This window comes from Rutidosis leptorrhynchoides, chromosome 2, assembly GCF_046630445.1.
Source record: "Rutidosis leptorrhynchoides isolate AG116_Rl617_1_P2 chromosome 2, CSIRO_AGI_Rlap_v1, whole genome shotgun sequence".
Classification (NCBI taxonomy): domain Eukaryota; kingdom Viridiplantae; phylum Streptophyta; class Magnoliopsida; order Asterales; family Asteraceae; genus Rutidosis; species Rutidosis leptorrhynchoides.
Genome location: NC_092334.1, coordinates 522,146,055 through 522,161,658, shown reverse-complemented (window position 1 = coordinate 522,161,658; position 15,604 = coordinate 522,146,055). Strand labels below are relative to the sequence as shown.

Below are 15,604 nucleotides of genomic sequence, written 5' to 3'. Positions count from 1 at the left end.
TTTAGATTCATAAAATATAGTTCAATATGAAACCATAACAATTTGATTCACTCAAAATGGATTTAAAATGAAGAAGTTATGGGTAAAATAAGATTGGATAATTTTTCTCATTTTAGCTACGTGAAAATTGGTAACAAATCTATTCCAACCATAACTTAATCAACTTGTATTGTATATTATGTAATCTTGAGATACCATAGACACGTATACAATGTTTCGACCTATCATGTCGACACATATATATATATTTCGGAACAACCATAGACACTCTATATGTGAATGTTGGAGTTAGCTATACAGGGTTGAGGTTGATTCCAAAATATATATAGTTTGATTTGTGATCAATACTGAGATACGTATACACTGGGTCGTGGATTGATTCAAGATAATATTTATCGATTTATTTATGTACATCTAACTGTGGACAACTAGTTGTAGGTTACTAACGAGGACAGCTGACTTAATAAACTTAAAACATCAAAATATATTAAAAGTGTTGTAAATATATTTTGAACATACTTTGATATATATGTATATATTGTTATAGGTTCGTGAATCAACTAGTGGCCAAGTCTTACTTCCCGACGAAGTAAAAATCTGTAAAAGTGAGTTATAGTCCCACTTTTAAAATCTAATATTTTTGGGATGAGAATACATGCAGGTTTTATAAATGATTTACAAAATAGACACAAGTACGTGAAACTACATTCTATGGTTGAATTATCGAAATCGAATATGCTCCTTTTTATTAAGTCTGGTAATCTAAGAATTAGGGAACAGACACCCTAATTGACGCGAATCCTAAAGATAGATCTATTGGGCCTAACAAACCCCATCCAAAGTACCGGATGCTTTAGTACTTCGAAATTTATATCATATCCGAAGGGTGTCCCGAAATGATGGGGATATTCTTATATATGCATCTTGTTAATGTCGGTTACCAGGTGTTCACCATATGAATGATTTTTATCTCTATGTATGGGATGTGTATTGAAATATGAAATCTTGTGGTCTATTGTTACGATTTGATATATATAGGTTAAACCTATAACTCACCAACATTTTTGTTGACGTTTAAAGCATGTTTATTCTCAGGTGAATACTAAGAGCTTCCGCTGTTGCATACTAAAATAAGGACAAGATTTGGAGTCCATGTTTGTATGATATTGTGTAAAAACTGCATTCAAGAAACTGATTTTGATGTAACATATTTGTATTGTAAACCATTATGTAATGGTCGTATGTAAACAGGATATTTTAGATTATCATTATTTGATAATCTACTTAAAGCTTTTTAAACCTTTATTTATGAAATAAAGGTTATGGTTTGTTTTAAAAATGAATGCAGTCTTTGAAAAACATCTCATATAGAGGTCAAAATCTCGCAACGAAATCAATTAATATGGAACGTTTTTAATCAATAAGAACGGGACATTTCACTATTCAACAGAAGTCGAAGACAAAGTTGAACAGAAAAGGACAGGATTCGGCGGCTGACAAGTGACCTTACAAGACCACGTGAGAATGCAGAAGTGGAACGCATGTGCAGACATGTGTTATACTTTATTCATACCTAGGGAACACAACATTCCATTTGTTTAAATCAAATGGTAGTGCCAAACCGAATTGGTGTGTTCCTGCAAATAGCTACCTAAGAGGAAAGAAGGAGAGCACGCCTTCTGACACAATTGTCCCCACAAGTACAAGGCATCCAATGTACTAGTGGATAATAGATTAATTACACGGACAATAGGACTACTATATATTGTTGTATTCACTGTTGTATTAACCAGTGGTGTGGGTTTCATTATTTAGAGTCCTAAACGTGTAATAGCTTTTAGTTTACCTCTTAGCTATAATCTAGGTATTCTGTATCAACCAACTATCATTCCGCCAAGGATAGTTGTAATTCTTTGTGATTCAATCAATAAAGAATAACCGTTGAAAATTACCTGTGACTCTATCTAATTTGCATGCTTGAATACATAATCGAGTTTAACTGTTTAGTTAATTGAAAAGTAATTGTATTCACCCCCCCCCCCCCCCCTCTACAATACTCCTGTTGTTATTAAGGGACCAACAACATCCTTTGACGCTCAGCTCGTCATTCCCACCATAGACCAAGAACATCTCTTTAGTCCTCCTAAGATACTTTAGAATGTTCTTGACTGCTATCCAATGAGCTTCACCAGGATTGGCCTGATAATGACTAGTCATGCTTAGTGTATACAACACGTCAGGCCTAGTGCATATGATCGCATACATGATCGATCCTATAGCTGAAGCATATGGAGTCCGACTCATGGTAGCTGACTCCAAGTCAGAATTAGGACATTGAGACTTGCTCAATATCATTCCAGGGTTCATAGGAACGCACCCTTTCTTGGAGTTATGCATACCGAATTTCTTCAGTATCTTATCTATATATGCACTTTGGTTTAGCCTAATTAATCTCCTTGACCTATCTCGATAGATCTTTATTCTCAAAATATATGATGCATCTCCTATGTCTTTCATGGAGAAACATTTCCCTAGCCAAGCTTTGACATCTTTCAATGTCGGGATATTGTTTTCCATGAGTAATATGTCATCGACATATAGTACAAGGAAGACTACAATACTCCCACTAGACCAGAGGTGTCTTCGAGCATAGACAAGGTAGGCAACCGTCTAGGGCCCAAAAATTTAAAGGGCCCAAAATTTTGAATACGTAAATATTTTTCACAATATATTTAGGTAAATCAAATAAAAAATTGTCAAATAAAGTTATAATACCTTGTTTTTATGAATTAAATACAATGTAAGTAAATAAATAGATAAATTATAGTATTAATTTTTTATGCGTAGTAACAAATTTTAATGTATATGTGGGCCCATTTTTATTTTCGTCTATGGTATTTAAATTGTTGAGACAGCCATGCACTAGACCTAACATAGACACATGGCTCATCTTCACCTCTAATAAAACCAAATTCTTTGATTTTATCATTAAAGCAAAGATTCCAGCTACGAGAAGCTTGTTTAAGTCCATAAATGGACTTTTGAAGCTTGCACACACTATTAGGATACTTAGGATGTACATAACCCTCAGGTTGTGTCATAAACACATCCTCTGTTAGCTTACCATTAAGGAAAGCTGTTTTTACATCCAGTTGCCATATCTCATAGTCATAAAATGCAGCTATGGCAAGAAGTATTCTAATGGATTTCAACATAGCTACTGGTGAAAAAGTTTCATCATAGTCTACACCATATTGTTGCGTGTAACCCTTAGCCACCAGTCTGGCTTTGAATGTGTGTACATTTCCATCCATATCGGTCTTCTTCTTGAAGACCCACTTAAACCCAATGGTTTTGTTACCTGGTATATGATTAATCAAGGTCCAGACTTGATCATCATGCATAGATTGGATCTCGTTGTCCATAGCCTCCTTCCATTTGACAGACTCGGGGCCTGTCATTGCTTCCTGATAGGTAATAGGTTCATCAGAATCTATATTTTCGTCATCACCCTCAAATATGTGTAAAATATATTTCTTTGGTGTTCGACGCACTCTATCAGATCTACGTATGGGTGGTGGCTGTAGGCCAGTTTCTCTTTCAACTGCAGGCTCGTCGACCTCTTGAGGAGAATCGGTTCCAATATCGGTTTCTATGTCGGTTGATTCTTGAATTTCTTCAAGGTCAATTTTGCTCCCACTGGTTCCTTTTGATATGAAATCCTTTTCAAGGAAGACTCCCCTTAGAGACACAAAGACTTTGTTCTCAGTAGGGTTGTAAAACAAATATCAAAAAGAATCAGTCGGGTAACCAACAAATAAAAACTTTTCAGATCTGGGTTCAAGTTTATCTTGAGCTTCACGACGAACGTAAGCCTCACAACCCCAGATTCTTAGATATGAGAGAGACACGGTTTTACCATGCCATATCTCATAAGGTGGTTTATAAACTTTCTTGGTTGGGATGAGGTTAAGGATCCTTGCGGCAGTTTGTAGGGCATAACCCCAAAAACTGATTGGAAGCTTTGTGCGGCTCATCATGGATCGAACCATATCAAGTAATGTTCGATTCCTCCTTTCAGCCACACCATTATGTTGTGGTGTTCTAGGAGGAGCTAATTGTGAGATTATCCCACAGCCCCCCGTAGATGATCACGAAATTCATCATTAAGATATTCACCACCTCTATCAGATCGGAGAATCTTAATTCTTTTGTTCAGTTGATTTTCTACTTCATTTTGGTATGCCTTGAACACTCCCAAAGTTTCAGACTTTTGTTTAATTAAATAAACGTAACCATATCTACTGAAGTCATCAGTAAATGTAACGAAGTATCGTTCATTGTGTCTAGTAAGCGATCTAAACGGACCGGACACATCTGTGTGTACCAACCCCAACAGATCCTTAGCCCGTTCACAGTTTCCTGTGAAAGGTGCCTTTGTCATTTTTCCTGATAAGCAAGATTCGCATTCATCATACGAAATTATATCAAATGATTCTAGAATTCCATCTGACTGGAGTTTGGCTACGCGTTTCTTGTTTATGTGGCCTAAACGACAATGCCATAGATACGTTTTATCCAAAACATCTTTGGATGAATCAACATTATAGATTGAACTATCATTTAGCTTTGCTGTGGTTTCTAAGATGCCTTTACAAGGACTAGCCTTGAAATAAAACATCCCATTTTTGTGAACAAGTATTGATCCATTATCAAAACTAAAATCAAAACCATCATTAAATAAAGCATCAAAAGATATAATATTTCTTGCCATTTCGGCACTGTAGCAAACATTAGATAAAACAATACATAGACCAATATCAAAAGAAAGCTTGTATTCTCCAATCATATTAACAGAGGCAACGTTCTTATTCCCCATGATTAGATTGAGCTCTCCGGTCTTCAGCTTCCTACTTCTTGTGAGTCCCTGCACATTTGTACAAATGTGAGTACCACATCCTGTGTCCAATACCCAGGAATTAGAAATAGTAGTATTGTTTAGTTCAATCATGAACAAACCTGAAGGTACATCGACACCCTTAGCCCGTAGTTCATTAAGTTCCTTCAAGTACTTAGTACAATTGCACCTCCAATGTCCTTTATCCCCACAATGGAAGCATATTGCTTCTTCAGGAGACTTGGTTTGCGGGATCTTTGAAGTAGAAGAGTTAGCAATGCCCTTAGGTTTAGGTTTGAAGTTGGACGTGCCAACCTTACCCTTGCCCTTGTTCTTGCCCTTTGTTTTGTTTTTCTTCTTCTTGATCCCACCTTCACGAATGGCTGGAACAGTAGTTGCGGGTTTAGCTTTGTCCATGTTAGCCTCAGCGGTTTTCAACATGCCATGGAGCTCCATGATTGTTTTCTCCATATTGTTCATATTATAGTTCATAATGAATCCTTCATATGCACTAGTCGGCGAGTTCAGGATAAAATCTGTTGCAAGCTCCTGACTTATGGAAAAACCAAGGCGCTCCAGTCGGTCTATGTACCCTTTCATTTGTAGTACATGGACACTAACGCTACTTCCCGTTGCCATTTTACAAGATACGAGAGCTTTCACGGTGTCAAACCTTTCTTGCTTTGCTTGTTGTTGGAACATGTCTTTGAGTTGGTTAAGCATGTCATACGACCCTAAGCTCTCCATGCCCTTTTGGAGCTCCGGAGACATGGTCGCCAACATCAAGCATGCTACCTCATTAGACTCGGAACGACGTTTTTCAAACTCATCCCTAGCCGCTTGAGTAGCTCTCGATCCGGGTTCTTCCGGTAAGGGTTCCTCAATTGCCCTGATCTTTCCTTCCATACTAAGAGCAATTCTTAGGTTGCGAAGCCAGTCCATGTAGTTCAAGCCCGTAAGCTTGTCCTTTTCGAAGAGCCCTTCAAGGCAGAAATTAGTGATTGATGACGGAGTAGGATTTGTGTTTGTTGCAGACATCTATCATATTTTTAAAGTAAGTTGTATTAGTTAGTTTGATATGTTTAATCCTTGTTAAGATAATTACCCAAGTGTGTTCAATATTCAAACAATTATAATTAACAAGGTTAAGATCCATATTTCACTTATGGTAACGACGGGTTTACCACGGATCGCCAATCATAAGCTATTTAGGTAGGTAACTATATTACCAATTTCATCCATTATGAAATTCTTAGGTTCTGCAGGATTTAGTGATAATCAATTATTTCACTTGACATGTTTAATCTCTTCTACGATAATCCTTCCTCGTGGCGGGTTTGCCGCGAATCACGATCTCAGATTGTAAACCGTCCGTGATAGATACACGTGAAATCCGGCCCAAGACTCTCGGGTATCGCGAAATTCACCTCACCCTTCCCAACACCCAACTAAAGTCCGGCCCAAGACTCTCGGGTATCGCGAACTCTAACAGGTAGAAGGTTCGGATGTGTGTACTACTCATGGGTAGCGTAAAGTTTAAATTAAAAACGGGGTTTTGTTTTCTTTTAGCAAAAGTAGTTTATTCCATTTTAAAACATTTGCTAATTATGTATTGCGTGTTGCGTTTGTTAAACTAATTTTAACCAAACCATTTTAAGTGATTATTGTATTTTGTTTCTATACTAATTTTCTAGCTAGCATGGCATAGACAAATAAGAACACAATAATAATCATGACACGCAATTATCGGTAGTATGCCTCGAGTCCTATGCGTTTTTCCGGTGAGCCAACACACGGAAAAACATGGTCAACTAGGGACATAACCTTGTGTGAGAATTGGCTCCCACTAAAACCGCCATCTCCATTATATGCTCGGATGGGCCGCCTTGTGAATATCGTCTTCTTGATTCCAATCTTGGTTGCATTATCTTACAAAATAACTATTCTATTTTCTATACTATTACAAATACAATATAAATAGAAAGACGACATGCAAGTCGTTTAATAAATTATTACATTTATCCCGAATAAAGAATAAACACGACATGCAAGCCGTTTAATAAATTATTATATTCATCCCGAATAAATAATAAATTAAATCATACAACCAAACATTCACACAAGGGTCTTATTGAGGCAAATACTACCGATTTCATACAACAATCACATACATAACAAATGGAGTGCCAAATATCCATTTTCATGAAACATGTTTCGATAAGGATTGATTTAAACACTTAATGGCACACAAAATAATCAATCCTTGTTTACATAACTTATGTATGTATGTAAACCCACTTCATATTTGTAAGTAAGATTTTCATGCCAAAACCATCTAAACAAACATATTAAGTGAATCAAAATATGTTGGAGATTTATTCACTTTTTAACAAGGCATGAAGTTTAAAATTAACAATTTTAATTTTCTCATTTCATGTAAAACATGAATATAATTTATGTACTTTATTTTCCTAAACATTGAATCTTTAATAGTCAACAACAAAGCTACTATTAAAATTTTCGGATTTTGGACAGATTCATACATCAACTTTAAATGGTCATATCTCACTCATTTCTAATCCGTTTTCGACGAATTTTTTTTTTAAATTTAAGTTCTTTCAGTTAGCTTTCAAATGCAATTGGCTTCATACGAAAATATTGAGTTTAAAGCCTCGAAACAGTCCATCAAAGACAGACTGTTCAAGCTGGAAAAAAACTTTAAAAAATGAGATTAACCATTTAACATTTTGCCAAAACCCAAGATTCAAATGTTATTTAGGAAACATAAATACACAAATCATGATAATAGTTGTGCATGTTTGTTATGCATAATCATCTCAAAGAATCATGCACAACACACTCATCAAAACCGATTATCATAGAGTACATTAGTTTGCTAAAACTTGTACAAGATGGCTCGGATACCACTGTTGGAGTATGATACAAATTCAAAGCGAGCGGAAGCATTTTTAAAACTTTACAAAATCATACTCTTCCACGGATCATTGTACAAAACTTTGGCAAACAAAACAAATTAACGAAACCGAACAAGAGAAGATTAGAATACAACCTTTGTAGCCTTTTTAAGATCGAATTTGAAAACCTAAAGAAGAGTTCCTCTAAACGGTAGACACCCAAAGTTCCAACCTTGCTTCGATCTATACCTTCTACTTAACGGATATTTTCTTCTTCGTTATTTCCACCAAAAACCGAACCCAATTATAGATTCCAAGTATTGTTGGTTACTTGAAAATAAGAAAGAAAAATAGCATTTTTGTATGTGTGTTTTTGTATCTTTTTCGTAACTTTTCCAATACCAAGACTTGGTATTATATATTACATAATTGATACAATTAATACATCTGGTACAAATGTAATAAATAAAGATTTGGAAAGATTTGAAAAATCAAATCTTTATATTAAATAAGATTTACAAAATCAAATCATATTTTATAAATCAAATCAAATCTTATATCTTATATAAAATATGATTTGCAAAATCTAATCAAATCTCTACATATTTAGATTTGTAAGTATATGTATACACATAAAAAAAAACGTACTTAATTTATTAAACCATTAACTAATGATTAATAAATTAATTTTCGATTAGAAGGTATATCAAACAATTTTACGATTGGCCTTTGTGTGTGACCGAATAGGATAAATGGACTTTTATTATTTAATGTCATGAGCATATCTTCGTAATATATGTACCACGGTCAAACCACGGTCGAACTGTAGCCAACCCGAGAACATATTTCCAACACATATATGTGGTATCAAGATATTTATCAAGTTGCAACTCGTTGATGCGTGAGACTTATATAAAGGGAGGTGATATTTCCAAACAAATTTTTTATAGATCCACACACTTTTTTTGATATTTTTCAATAATGTCCCTACAATAAATTGTAGTAAAAAACTTGTGTACTATATCATTAAGAGCAGTTTAGTAAATCTGTGTGAATTTATCAAAAATGTGTTTGGAAATATCACTTCCCATGTATAAAACACAAATGTTTTTTATTGTTAATCATAATAGTCTACCTAGGTTACCAAAAAGAATGAAATCAAACTATTTCCAACACAAAACCACTGCCGGTAACCACCATCACGGCCGCACAAGTTCAAAATAAAAAAAGGTTTCTTACTTCGAAATCCGTTAGCTACACGTGAGATACAATGTAGATCTAGCATTTTTACGAGCCCCTACAAGTATACAATGGAAAATAACAAGGTAATTTAGCATTTTTGTCGTTTGAGTGGCGATATGGGGACGCAATCGAAGCGGTGAATGCTTATAGGATGAGAATGGCACAGACATCACCACCACCATCTTCTTGATTTGTTAGTTTAAGATTGTATTTTATACTGTAACATTTTTTTTTAACGGCGATATACATCGAATACTCTTATTTGTCACTCATACACGCGTTAGGAGGAAACGCAATTTGCGACGATGTTAGCAGTATCATCGAAGGTTGGAAAAATTCCCCCAGAGACCATCCCAAATTGCATTGATGTGGTAGTACCATCAAAGGTTGAAAACTCCCTGGTTGGAGTGTGAATCGAACATGGTTGACAGTACCCCAAGTTGAATCTCACCCCTACCACTCAAAGTCAAGCTTCGTTGGTTGTATTTTATAACATTTTAGATTGTTAGTTCAAGAATTTTGTTACTTATGTTAGTTTATTGTTAGTTTATAGACTAATACAATGTAAACCAAATATAAATTCGCAAGACTAGCCAGGTTCAAGTTTACAAGATCATCTTGCGAACCGGCCATAACTACTAATATGACCCATCACAAGGTAAATACAAGTCACAGGGACTTCTTGGGATCCTGCAAATCATGATTTATTAGCCACATGACCGATCAATCTCGGGTCACGACCATAATGTTATCAGTCATGATCGATAAATTTTGATTAGCATGGTCACAAACAAGAATTCCCAACTTACGAGGGCAATTGAATTTTTTATTTACTTAAGCGCGTATCGTTATAATTTGATTGAAAAATCAGCATTTTGGTTAAAACTCTTTAATTTAATGTGTCTCAACTCTAAACTCTGTCCTTCTTGATAGTCAAAATTTTATACGAATAATTATTAGGGTGCTCCCAATGGTATTGTCTCCACTCCCGCCCAACCTTTAGTCCTCCTGGACACCAATGGTAGCGATTAGTCCAGGGGGCCGCCCAGGCTTTAGTCCTCCTTCTCGTCCTTTGACTAGTCCTTTTGTGAAATATTTGAGGACGGAGGAATATGCTTATATGTGTGGTACTTTTTGCTTCTTTAGTTGTACATTTAATTAATTAATTAATATAATGGATCTCAATTTATTTGAGAAAGTATGTCATTGCTAGTAGCGTTTAGTTCTAGATTAGTCCTGAAAAGAAAGTGGTGATGTGTCGCTGATATGGCGGCTAGTCCTGGAGGACTAAGGTGTCACCCTCTCTTACCCTGGGAATAACCCTTAATTTCAAAACTCATAAATAAGGGTGACAGCCTATTAAGTAAATAAACTTTTCATATAAATTATGCGCTAAAAATAAACATAAAGATTTGTGTCCATTTCCTCTTAACATGAATGTTAAGATACAGTTATTTAACAAGAATAGATAGGATCAAACTAAACTCTAATCGGGTGGGTCTACCTAAAATAAAATAGAAAAAGAATAAAACAAACGTACCCATTAGATTACATGGTTTCTGTAGGGAGCAGCAAGAAGCTAGTATTAATAAAATTTATAAAACATATAGATCAAAACGATAACGGGTGCAAATAAAGAGTTTAAATCTTTCAATCTGTTATAGAGGTGGGTAGAAATACGATGATACAGAAAAACCGAGGAATAGCAAACCACCAACTGTTGCAACGGTGCGTTGTGAGATTTTTGATGCCAACATGCTACCCCCGATTACAGCTACAGATGTACAGATAGTGTGACCTATTGTTGCCCCAACAGCAACCCCGACTGCATTTTTATGCGTTGCTAACTGCAATTTAAAAAGGGAAACACTTGTGAACCTTTTGCAAATATTTAGCACAACATAGTTATTGCCATGTATCTTAATTGACTACTTATATATTGGTTTCTTATTTAATCTATATTTGCTACACAAACAACGGATAAGAACGTAGTATCACAGAAGAAAGAATATCTTACAGCAATGGTTGCTATCTGGCTCCGATCTCCCCACTCAGCTAAAAATGTCAGTATAAACGACTGCAATAGTAGCACAAAGCCACAAAGAAAAAACCAACAATCAGTGGACCAATATAGATAACAAAGAATAAATACATGAATATCAAGGGTGTTTTAGCTAGCTGTCGTATTTATCTTTAACCACATCAGATGACGATCAATATTTATATACAAACAGGTGCATTTTCACTTATAATTCATTTGCCTAATAACTCAAACTAAAATAAAAATCAAGTATAATGTTTTAAAAATAAACCAATCTTTCTAAAGCATGTGTTACATATACGAAATGAATAAATACGATAGTAATTAGCCATTGTACTAAACATACCTCCAAGAAAATAGGAGTGCAGAATCTAGAAAAGAATTGGCGTGCAGCTGTTTTTCCTTGTCCAGACTCGAGTTTCTCTTCTACCTGTATATATTTGATTGTTTCATTTAGTTAACAGAGAAGCGCATATACAAATTAAGGAGACACTAAAAATTGCCTGAGCAATAATAGTTCATTTACTCCAGAGCTAGAATGGCACGATACTGGAGAACACGGTTGCTTGCACTAAAAATTTGACATTTTATGGAGTTGTTTTTAGGCGAAAAATTTGACATTATATGGAATTGTGTTTAGGCGATAAATTTGTCTTGGCTTTCCAACAATTAAACATTTTTGTGAAATGAACAAAAGATCATGATTTATTACTTTGATTTTATCTAGGAGTAAGAATGATAAAAATTAAACATTTTTAAAAAATCATTTAGCATAGAGTTTAAGAAACGGCCACCTAAAACAGCCATTTATCAGATGAACATTATACTGTGAAACTTGCAAACATCCTTCGATGATGATGAAACGTTGCAAGTATAACAAGAATACCTCCTCTATTTCTTTCTTCTGAGAAGCTTTTGAATCTGATGATCTCCAAGCAATATAAAGCAATCGCATCCCAAAGAAGGCGTACAGAACTGTATCATACAGCAACATATTAGATGCCTGGCAATCTTTATATAAAACTTAAATACCACAAAACGACTCGTATGTGAGATGCTGTACTATTGACACGCATATATGACTAATAATCAGCAATTTAGCAGAGAAGGCCAGATATATGCCTGTAGCAGCACTGTTTGTATGTTTCCTTGATATCAAATTTGGAACAATCCTACCAAGGCCTGTAGAAAGTATCTGCATATCAGTTATCAAACTAAATGTCAATAAGATTGATTAAATGCAATAAGGTTGACATGTAATGATGCAAAGTGATCAATAACCGTGATGCATTACGAAAGCAACACAAAAGCAGCTTGCATCAGGCTCATCGTAATTGCTTTTCCATTATTTTAGTTAATGTTTAAAAGATCTATAGACGTTCAGAAAGAGTGTCAAGAAATACAATGAAAAACACAAACTTGCTACATACCGTCATTACAAACAACGCACTGAGTGCACCAGACAAAACAATTGATTTTGGATGCCTCATTGCCATAAGAGCGGCTATAATGAAAGTCTCATCTCCAATCTATATGAAATAATTAAACAAAACATCAGATTATGTGTCTTGAGGAACCATTCAAAAAACAAGATTGCTAATTACCAAGCAGAAATTACACATCATAGTGTTATACATTTAATGAACATTTAACTGTCAGTACTCAGTAGTAAGCAGTACAGAGTTAGGATACCTCTTAACTATCAACTACCAAGAGACCATTGGCACAAAGGTATGAGTCGGATCAACCCACGACACTGTTTCCAAAACACTTCAAGTCATCAACCTATCTATACTTTGTTGTGTGTCAAAATTGATTATTAAACTGATTTATTTGAATTATAAGATCTAATAATTTTTATGCTCAAGTAAAAAATTTGATAGACTTTTGACCTGTTCAAAAGATATCCTGCAAGCTACCATTTAATTAACCCACTACCCATTACTCCCATTAGGGTAAAACATAGCCCAAATTGTAACTCTCTATACGAAAACCAATTGAAACTGCTATCACCATTCAATTATAGATCTGATCATCTAAGATTTGGTTTTGGGTTGAACTCTTAAGAAACGGGTGTAAAAGCAACAATATTATCATTTCGTTTTTCATCTTGAAAAAAATATGACTGATCATATAAAGTATCCCAGCAGCCAGCCTTGTACAATGATAGTCTCCAGTATTTTTCATGACTTTTCATAATTTATTAGTAAAACGCAGCAGTAAAACAAGGGAAAAGATCACCACCTCACTGACAAGGATCATGGACAAACTAGCAAAGAATGCATCAACAACTCCAAGACCAGAATCAAAATTGAGAACAGCCTTCGGATCAATATTGTCACCTATAACATTCTTTTTAAGTGTCTCCACAACAACCTGCCCAGAGGATATCTCACCATTAAGATGTATCAAGTAAATTCAATAAGCATATTTCTCAATGCGCAACATTAACGGGCATATAACTAAATATCAAAATCTTGTCACCGTCAAAAATAAGAAACTAAAATCTAATTACACCAGGTCCCGCAAGTGCAAGGTGTGGGGAGGTGAGATGTAGACAGTCATACCTTGACACGTTGATCTACCCTCAATCCAAAAAGAAGCATCCCTTAACCCGAAGGTAAAGAGACCGCTTCCGAAAAGAAAAGTATAATTAAAATACGCTAACATTAATTAATAAGTATACTAATATAGTTTAGAGTTACTGATTAGGCTGCTTGAACTCCTAACCACAATATGTAACTTTTACGCATATATACATACAGCCCGTCATTACGCATAGATCCCGTGGCATAACTAACCTGTTGCCTAAAGCAAGACTCCAAAGCAGTTTTTTTGTTACCCTTCTCTATTATCCTATGATGTGCGGAATTTCATTTGAAACAAATCAGCCTCTCACCATAATAAATTTGGTTAGTTGTGCAATTATTTTCTAACTTTATCAATTCATGCGCTAATGAGCAGATCTGCCTACCTGTGCTACAGACTACATACATCCAATAGCTCCAAAACCAGTACACCAAGGTCTTAGCGGTGTGTGACATCTAATAGGAAAATAAAAAGACAATAACGATATCTCCACGTAAACAAATTTAACCACGTCGAGAGAATAAACAGAAAGCTAGTGAAGCCATAGTCAAGCCCAAATTCTTCAAGTCTTCCCTTCCAAGATGGTAAGGCTGTATCTATCGTCAGTCGCCTATTATCTTTGCATCTCAAAACTCATACCGAATAAAGTGCTCATAACCAAACGCCATCACAAAATCTCTCTTACAACTTATATTCAAAATGCATTACATGTATTAAAATTCGATTAAAACAATAAGTTTCTAATCGATTAGAGCCCTATCAGTATCATCAAGTATGCTTAAAGTTCTATCAATATCAAGTCAGCTCACAAAACTACAACTGTATGTTAATATACGAGCTTAATTTTACTAAAATTGATCAAACATTATTAAACCTAACTTCACTCAGCCTAATAATTACACCTTCTCATAATAAATTTACATGTATAGCATTGTAATATCAGTACATGGCATTAATTTAGAAGAATTAAGAGCAAATTATATGAATAAAATAATTAGGGTTTTGTATACTAACTTTACTTCGCCGGCCTAGATCTATAATAGATCCAGTTGATTCTTCATTATCATTATCACCAGCAACATCCTGTAGTTAAATAATAAATCAATTCAAACATTCAATCAACATATTATTCATACATAATATATTGCGAATAATGAATAATGAATGTACCTGTGCATAAACGCGAGATACAGCTAGGAAAATGAAGATACACAGAATAAACAAACTATAATTTACACGTGGATTCATGATTTGCGAGAGATCTGTAAGGAATTATCAATTCAGATCTTGTAGGCAAAATATAAAAAATTAAAATAAAATCTGCTAACTATAGCTGCATCTTTAGCAAATGAGAATGAAGATCGTTTTGCTGATATACTCCGTATATACGTGTATATATATAGATAGTCGTGTTATGTATACACGTAAAATGTAAAATATATGTATGTATATATATGTATGTGTATGTCAATGGTTGATTCAATTGTGATGTACCGAGAAAGTTGAAGGGAGGTTGACCCCCTTTTTGAATGATTTTATTGGGATTTTACTCTCCGCACTAAAAACGATTTATTTATTATTATTTTTTGTTTGAATAAAATTATGAATAAAAGATACAATGATAAAGCCGACGGGATCGAAACTAGAAACTATGATCTTATCCGCCATCCACTATCGAGCCATACCGAAACACAGACAAAAGCACAACCATTACCTAAAAAACTACAATCAAAACCAAGAAACGTTAGAACAAAAAATGATAACCTAATAACATCAAACAAGCACGAAGGAACCAAAAGAAAAGGAAGCTGACGACCTGGTTTGACCACAAAGCCATCGATTGTGCCACACGTAGACCCAATATTCTACTCATTCTCAAACCTATATGTTAAGACATTATCTAATCCGAATCCCACCAAA

General features: G+C 34.8%; 1 protein-coding gene across 1 annotated transcript; it reads right to left on the bottom strand.

Moving 5' to 3' along the window:
* Window positions 1-10,580: 10,580 nt before the first annotated feature.
* Window positions 10,581-15,061, bottom strand: LOC139892897 (GDT1-like protein 3). Its single transcript, XM_071876021.1, has 9 exons — window positions 14,855-15,061; window positions 14,699-14,767; window positions 13,340-13,471; window positions 12,526-12,624; window positions 12,218-12,290; window positions 11,982-12,070; window positions 11,442-11,525; window positions 11,072-11,131; window positions 10,581-10,901 (listed from the first exon to the last, which is right to left on the bottom strand). Exons 1-9 carry the CDS (start codon window positions 14,930-14,932, stop codon window positions 10,713-10,715), a joined length of 873 nt encoding a protein of 290 aa, XP_071732122.1. The 5' UTR covers window positions 14,933-15,061; the 3' UTR covers window positions 10,581-10,712.
* Window positions 15,062-15,604: the final 543 nt, after the last annotated feature.